Source organism: Myodes glareolus, chromosome 4, assembly GCF_982192425.1.
Source record: "Myodes glareolus chromosome 4, mMyoGla1.1, whole genome shotgun sequence".
In the NCBI taxonomy this organism is placed as follows: domain Eukaryota; kingdom Metazoa; phylum Chordata; class Mammalia; order Rodentia; family Cricetidae; genus Myodes; species Myodes glareolus.
Window position 1 is genome coordinate 55,084,020 of NC_142029.1, and position 7,744 is coordinate 55,091,763.

Below are 7,744 nucleotides of genomic sequence, written 5' to 3' on the forward strand. Positions count from 1 at the left end.
CTACGTGTTTGTGTTTCCAAGTAATTAAGTTTTACTACCAAATAAAGAGTATTTTTTTTCTATTTACAAATTAGTTTAATAAGTTTAAGGGTATAGATAAAATTTTAATAATTTAAAACAATAGTTCACTTATTAAAATATTGTATAATGAACTCCAGTGTTATACCGGTAAGTATTTCCTGCTAATATTTCGACTAAAATATACAATACAACCTTACAGAAAATACCTCTTTAAAACTGATTGAGTTGGGTAGTGGTGGTGCACGCCTTTAATCCCAGCACAGATGGATCTCTGAGCTTGAGGCCAGTCTGCTTTAGAGAGGGTACCAGGATAGTCAGAGTTGTAACAAAGAAAAACTCTGCCTCAAAGGAAACAAAACAAAACAAAACAAAAACCCAAGTGATTGAAAAGTGAGGTGAGCAGATCCAGGCTTCCTTGATGAGCCGAAGATGGAGAACTTGGCCGAAGTCCCATTTACTGAAAGTTTCATTTTACTTACCCTCTTCACTGATCTGAAGTCAAAATCCTCACCTAGAGCACATAAAGATACTGTGGGCTGCCCTCTCCCAACAACAAAAAAATTGGGAGCAGAAGGTAGGAGCTGGGTTTTCAAAATGAACTTTATTTGTTACTATAACATTCTTTAAACAAAAAAACAATCCGGCATAGACACAAAAATGCTCTTCTGTGAATGAAATGTTCTCACAGCCCTGTGTACCAAGAAATGGTAAGGATCGTTCTGTTTTAGGCATTCTTTCTTATAGCTCTTCTTCTTTTTAAAATTTATTTATTTATTTATTATACATACAGTGTTCTGGCACGGAGGGCACCAGATCTCATTACAGATGGTTGTGAGCCATCATGTGGTTGCTGGGTATTGAACTCAGGACCTCTGGAAGACCAGCCTGTGCTCTTAACCTCTGAGCCATTTCTCCAGTCCCTCTATTAGCTCTCCTAAGTAGTATGTATGACACACACCAGAGGTAGGAAAGGCCATTTTAATAAATTACCTTAATTGTACAGAATTTCTCAAAATTAAACTGACAAAATGCTAAACCATGTCCTGGATGACTCAAGACTGCACACCACTCTTTCTATCTGAAGACTTAATCCACTGAGTGTCTAGTCTTTGTCCAGAAACTTGACCACAAGATCATCCAGGGTCGCCAACCTCACCAGAGTCTTCTACCACCTCTCATTTGCCGATTCTTTGGACCACCCAGTCCTGCTGGCAGAGAGGGCAGCGATTGTTCTGTTTCACCCACAGGGACATGCAACAGTTGTGAAAGGAATGATTACATTCTCCCCAGACCACTGGAAGAAAAAAAAAAAGAACAGCTGAGTGGGTGGATGTGCAGTGCAAGCCTGTCATCTGAGTGCTGAGGCAGGAGGAGTGCCGCCAGTTCTAGGCCAATGTGGTTATAAAGCAAGACTTGGTCTCAGAAACAACCAATCAATTAAACAAACAACCCCCCCCCAATCAACTGACATGACACAGTTCATTTAAAATAGCTAAGCCCAGGAGGACATGACTGTAGGAGGGAACCACATGGAGGGGGAGTTCAGGAGAGCGGGATGGACGACCAGTGGTGGACATAATCAATACACATTGTATGACTGTATGAAATAATCAAAGCATAATTTTTAAATATTCTAAAAAAATTAAATTACTAAGTTCAAAATTATAGTTTAAAAAAGGCCAAGAAAATAGTAATGGCTCATAATCCCGAAGAAAGCTGGATAAATGGTTAAATTGTTTTTTTCTATTTATAAAAAAACTTACAAATAAGTTACCTTAAGAAATATGCAATGAATGCAGAGCTCACCCTGGTGGTGGAGAGGCCCAGAAGCAGGAATATGTGCTGCACCCCAGCATCCACCCCACCCGTGAGTTGCTGGAGCACGGGTCTGTGTGTATTTGTGTGGGCTGGTCCCGTGGACCCAGGGCACCAACGGGATGTTCAGGAAGAGTCCCGCGAGAGCCCAGCACTGACAGTAGCAGAGACCTGGGGCCTCCCACCAGACCAGTTATTCTTTGGGATGAACACCTGCACGTAAAATATATGGAGAAAGGGTTTACTGCACAACCCACTGTATCACACTGCAGCTTCCATGATGAGACTTTTTCTTTCTTCCTTTATTCTTAAAAAAAATTTTTTTTTGGTGTGTGTGTGTGTGTGTGTGTGTGTGTGTGTGTGTGTAATCGGGAGGCATGATGTGAAAGACACAAATAAATAAAAGAAAGAAATGTGCCACAGGCTGGGCATGGTGGATCTCTGAGAGTTCGAGGCCAGCCTGGTTCTAGGACAGCCAGGGCTGCTACACAGATAAATTCCGTCTCGACCCTCCCCTCCGCCAAAAAAAGAAAAAAAAAAAAAAAGAAGAAGAAAATAAAAAAGAAATGTGCCACTTCTTCTCAGGGTGAACTCCATCCCATGCTCCTATACAACTCTACTTGGTGTCTTATTAAATTAGGAGATTAAAGGACTTGAATCTGTCATAGAGTCCAGACCTCCTTGGCCATAGGGATCATTTGCACTTTCCTTATAACATCCTCCTGGTTTTTATTTACCCAGATACAATGTTTTACAGGCCCTGGGCTTACAGCTGTCTATCTACTGAGCTGTTTTTGTGAAGTTGTGAATTATGGTACTGACCAGTTGGTATGGTCATGAAGTCCTACAGTCCCAGCAGGGTGAGAGATCACTGAAAGGCCAGCCTGGTCTACATAGCAAGTGTCAAGTAAGAGCCACACATTGAGACCAAAACCAGAAAGTTACCATGCCAGCAGGCAGTGCAGCTCCTCACCTGATGATCAGATCTGCAGAGCAGCTGGAGAGGCACTCTCTGCGACCGGGGTTCTTTGCTGAGATGGGCCTTGCTATAAGCCCAGTCTGGCCTGGAACTCGCTATGTACACTATGGTAACTGCCCTGTCTCAGGCTTGCAAGGTGCTGGGATTACACACATAGGCCAACATGCTCAGGTCTAAAAATCTGCCTGTCTTTCCTTTCTTCTTTCCCTCCCCTCTGTCCTACTTCCTTTTCCTTTGGAGACAGGGTCTCACTCCATAGTCCTGACTGGCCTGGAATTTGCCGATAGAGCAGGCTGGTATCCAACCTGCCGTGTACCTCCTGCCTCTGCTGGGAGTACAGGTGTGTGCCACCAGTCCTGGCCTGTAGTTTTCTTAGCAGAAAATGTATTTCTTTCTGCTTAGCAAAATGTTTATCAAGACCATGAATGGAATATATAATCAATTATTAACTAAAATAGTAAAAGAACTCATAAATTTATCTCAATAAGGTTTTTTAAAGAACTAAAACATTTTACTATTTATTAAAGCGATAGGAAAGTTCTTCCTCCCTTTTAGTTTTAATTCTGATTTTTGCTTGTTTTTATTTCTAATTGTGTCTATCGGATGAGGGGCATGCATGCCACTGCTTCAGGTGGAGGTCAGAGGATCTTGTGGAGTGGTCAGGTTTGAGAGGTTAAGTACTTTTACCTACTGAGCCATCTCACCAGCCCCTAAGTGCTCTGAATATTTACACTAGTATTAATCATTGCTTTATGGCTTAATTTTTTATGTACTGATAAAGCCATTTCTTTCTTTGGGAAACAGTTCTCACTATGTAGCGGAAGCTAGCCTCAGCCTCCCTTGTTCTGGATTTACAGGCCTAAGTTACCAAAGACAGTTCAATAAAGTCAATTTTAATTCCAAACTCAAACATTCCCATAGAGACAGAAGAAAACCTCCAACTGAAAAGGCAGGAAGAAGAATTAACACATACCAACACAGTCCTCTTGTTTGTTTTCAGCTTGACATCTAAGGCAGGCATCTAAAAGCAAACAAAGCAAATCTCATCTGAGGTTCAGAAGGCAATACTGGAAACCCAGACCTTCAAAGTCAAATAAAAGCCCTGAGGATCAGAGATGAAGATAAGAGTTTCATATTAATTTCTCATCTAAAAATAACTATTTAAAGAGAAATAAAATACACAGCATTCTATTAATTCACTTGTGACCAATATTTCACCAGGGCTCATGATGATCTTACAAGCTCATATAACAAGAGAACTTGGCAGTGGCATTAGGTAAAGTTCTTCAAGACAAAGATGCCAACTATACCATAAGGCCACTGGCTTGCTCACTCACATGGATCAACCTCCGGGTTATTTTCAAGACACCGGGTAAATAAGCCATGCCCACCTGTTCGTTAGTTATTATCCTCAAGGAACCAATAAAGATTTTTGTTGAGACAGGGTCTCACATAGCCCATTAGTCTCTAACCTGAACATACTGTGGATGACAACTTTAAAATCCTGCCTTTACGATTTGGGATTACAAGCATGTGCCCCCAGCCCTGCCCAACAATAAAGTACAGGATAGACCAGGAAGAAGTTTTCACATAAATCCCCTTAATTTTTAAGCCATGTGACTATATAACCTATTTGAAAGTTAACAACTTTTTTTTCTAAATTTTCCATAAGCATAATTCCTTTCCTTCGTTTTCGAGACTGGGTTTCATGTTGCTCAGGCTGGCTTAGAACTATACGGCCTAGGATGGTCCAACCCCAGTCCTCAGTGCACTCACCCAACAATGGCAGAGTACCTGAAGAGATTACTTAGGAGTAAATACTAGAAATGGGACCCTAATAATCCAATAAACACAATACTTCAGGGACCAGTGAAACTGGTTCATTCTTTAACTGTATAAACAATCCAAATTTGGTAAAAGGAGGCAAGCTGAAAGAAAATGCTTGATGTTATATATGTGTGTGTGCTTAATTGTGGGTATGCGCACGCAGGTGTTCGTGGAGGCCAGAGGCGCTGGACACGGCTGGGGCTACAGGCATTCTGTGAGTTGCCCCACATTGGAGAAGTATGTGCTCTTCACCACGCGCCATTTCTCCAGATCCAGCAGACTGCTGTGAGTTCAGGCCTGGCTTTGTTACACAGTGTGCTGCTAACGCCAGGGCTAGAGTGCCTTCAAAAGGTAAAAAAAGAAAATTCTGTAAAAGAACACCGAGCCTGGAGTTGAAGACCGCTTCCTGCTTCTCCTTACACTGGCTCCAGCTCTGGTGGTCACTGAACTCTAATATGAGAATCGGTGAAGCCATTACTTTTTTTTGTTTTGTTTTTCGAGACAGGGTTTCTCTGTGTATCTTTGGCTGTCCTGGAACTCACTCTGTAAACCAGGTTGGACTCAAATTCACAGAGATTCACCTGCCTCTGCCTCCCAAGTGCTGGGATTAAAGCTTTGTGCCACCATCGCCTGGCCCACTACCTCTTTTTGTAAAAGAGGAAACCAAGGCTCTAAAAGGCCCATGTCAAATGTCTAAACTAACACAATCAGGTACTCTCAGCCTGGCTGTGCAGATGAACTGGCCTCCTCTCTGTGCCACCTGCTCCTTTCAGGAGGAAGAGAGTTGCAGATGGAACCTAAGGAACAGAGCACTACCTGCACTGCAATGGGATGGATGGGTCAACCTTAAAGTAAAAAGGCGAGAAAGTCACTTTAAGGTTATCAGAAATCCAGGGCTGAAAAGATGGCTCAGTGGTTAAGAGCCTCAAACAGGACGAGTTCAGTCCCAATGTCCACTTAAAAGAGCTCACAACTGATGTAACTCCATCTCCAGAGGCATCACAGGCACCTGCACTCATATGTACCTGCACTCATATGCACATATCCTCCATACAGATACATGATTATCAAAAAAAAAAAAAACCCAACAAACAAACCCAACCAAACCGCCGGGCGGTGGTGCGAGGCAGAGACGGGCAGATCTTAGAGAGTTCAAGACCAGCCTGGTCTAGAAAGCAAGTTTCAGGACAGCTAAGACAGTTATACAGAAAAACCCTGTCTGGAAAATCCAAAAACAAAAAAGATATATAATTACAAATTAAAGGAAAAAAGTGTGTGTGGGAGGGGTGGGGGGCTGGGCTTGAGACAGGGTCTCTCCACACATACCTGGCTTGTCTTGGAGTTCACTGGCCTTAAAATCACAGAGATCCACCTGCTTCTGCCTCCCAAATACTGGGATTAAAACCTGTGTGCCACCATGCCCAGCACAAAACAAACAAACAACTGTCCTTTTAGGTCCCCGCACCTGTGCACACACATGCACAATAAATAAACGTAATTTTATAAATAAAAAAGTCCACCTCTTTAAAAAAACAAAATGTTTTTTATCTTTCTGTTGTTGTTATCTTGGCTAGTTTGGATTTTGTATGTATGCCTTTGAATTAACAAGCAGAGCCTTCAGGAACGCACTCTGCAGACCAGGCTGGAGATCCGACTGTCTCTGCCTCCAGAGTACTAGTTATTAAAGGCGTGCGCCCCCACCACCCGGCCTGAATTGAGCTCTTAAACTATATAAAACTCAACTAGAGGCTGGGTGGTGGTGGCGCACGCCTTTAATCCCAGCACTCAGGAGGCAGAGGCAGGCGGCTCTTTGTGAGTTTAAGGCCAGCCTGGTCTACGGACAGGCTCCAAAGCTACAGAAAAACCCTGTCTCGAAAAACAAAAAACAAAAACAAAACAAAAAACTCAACTAGATTACGCTGGTTTGATACGGTTCACTTGGCCCAATATTTTCGTTCAAAATAATAAAATGAAAGGTTCTTCGAAAGGGCACAAAAGGCCAGGTCAGTATTTTCTCTAAGAAATAGCACCTGTGGGAAGGGGACATGATGAAGTTTAAGGGCTTTTCTATCCTTGGATTCCCATGGATTTAAAACCTCTTGGCACTCGCTTCAAGACAAGCGAGCTCCGACTCGTCTTGTCGATCTGAATTTTAAAAGCCAGTCAAAGAGCAGCTGCACCGACCGAATCCACGCAAATGGCTCCGCATCATTTCGGGGTTGACAAGGGCCGTAAAGCGAGATCCGCACGGTGGCGCAGGCTCATAAATCCCTAGAATTTGGGAGGTGCTGGCAGGAGCACCGGGGGTTCGAGGCCGACCTCGGCTAAACAAATACCACGTCTCGGGCTCCGTTGTGAGGTCTGCTGGCGGCTGGGCAACCCACACACGGGTTCCCGGGGATCACCCGGTTGTGTTCCCTCGGTCACGCCCACCCCCTGCGGGAATCACCCCGCACGGGCGGCCCGGCCCAGTGCTCGCCGGCGGAGCCCTCCCAGCAGCCCCGGGCTCCGTGCCGCGAGCGCTTCGCTTACCCATCACCTGGACCCTGCAGATGGCGCAGGTGTCGCACTCAACGTCCCAGCTCCACATGGCTACCGCGTTCCACTTCTTGAGGGAGAACATCTTGTCGGCCCCCGACCTGGAGCCTGCAGTCCCGGAGTGCGAGGACAACACGCACGGTTCCTCGCCGTCCTCCACGTCGGCCATGGCGGCGGCGCAGAACGGCGACGCGGACGTCGGACGCGGAGGCGGGAGGTATGGCGGCTCAATAGGGCCCAAACGCGTGCCGCGGCGCCTCCCGCAGGTACGCCGAGCCGCCGGAGGTAGGCGGCGCTGATTGGCTGGCGCGGCTCGGTGACGTCACGAGGCCTGCACCGGGAACCTCGGCCCCTGCTGTGGCTCTGTAGGGGCCACCTGCTTTTACTGCGGAGTGAGCGGATAACAGTGAGCGAGCACTGCCTTGCGTCTTCCTTTATTAAACCCGGAGCTCTCGGAAATCAACTTGCTTCCGTTTTCATTTGTCTTCTCTCTCCCAAATGTGAACTATCAGAGTAGAGAGAAAAGTCTCTCCATCACTGTAACCTCCGTATTTTACAAATGCC

The 7,744-nt window shown here is 45.0% G+C and overlaps 1 protein-coding gene across 2 annotated transcripts; it reads right to left on the minus strand.

Annotated features, from left to right (window-relative positions):
- Nucleotides 1-603: 603 nt before the first annotated feature.
- On the minus strand, nt 604-7,451 carry Rnf7 (ring finger protein 7). 2 transcript variants are annotated; one of them, XM_048452543.3, is made up of 3 exons: nt 7,182-7,451; nt 3,789-3,836; nt 604-1,315 (listed from the first exon to the last, which is right to left on the minus strand). In XM_048452543.3, exons 1-3 carry the CDS (start codon nt 7,347-7,349, stop codon nt 1,259-1,261), a joined length of 273 nt encoding a protein of 90 aa, XP_048308500.3. In that variant the 5' UTR covers nt 7,350-7,451; the 3' UTR covers nt 604-1,258. The 2 variants fall into 2 exon arrangements, with proteins under 2 accessions (XP_048308500.3, XP_048308499.3); XM_048452542.3 differs by having other exon boundaries at nt 7,175-7,387.
- Between the last annotated feature and the right edge of the window lie 293 nt (nt 7,452-7,744).

Excerpts from the sequence above, each read along its gene's own strand:
- Rnf7 (XM_048452542.3), bottom strand. The coding sequence starts at position 7,349 with ATGGCCGACGTGGAGGACGGCGAGGAACCGTGCGTGTTGTCCTCGCAC. Across the intron at positions 3,837-7,174 it reads CTGCAGGGTCCAGGTGATGG|ATGCCTGCCTTAGATGTCAA; the intron begins GTAAGCGAAGCG and ends GTTTGCTTTTAG. Across the intron at positions 1,316-3,788 it reads CAAACAAGAGGACTGTGTTG|TGGTCTGGGGAGAATGTAAT; the intron begins GTATGTGTTAAT and ends TTTTTCTTCCAG.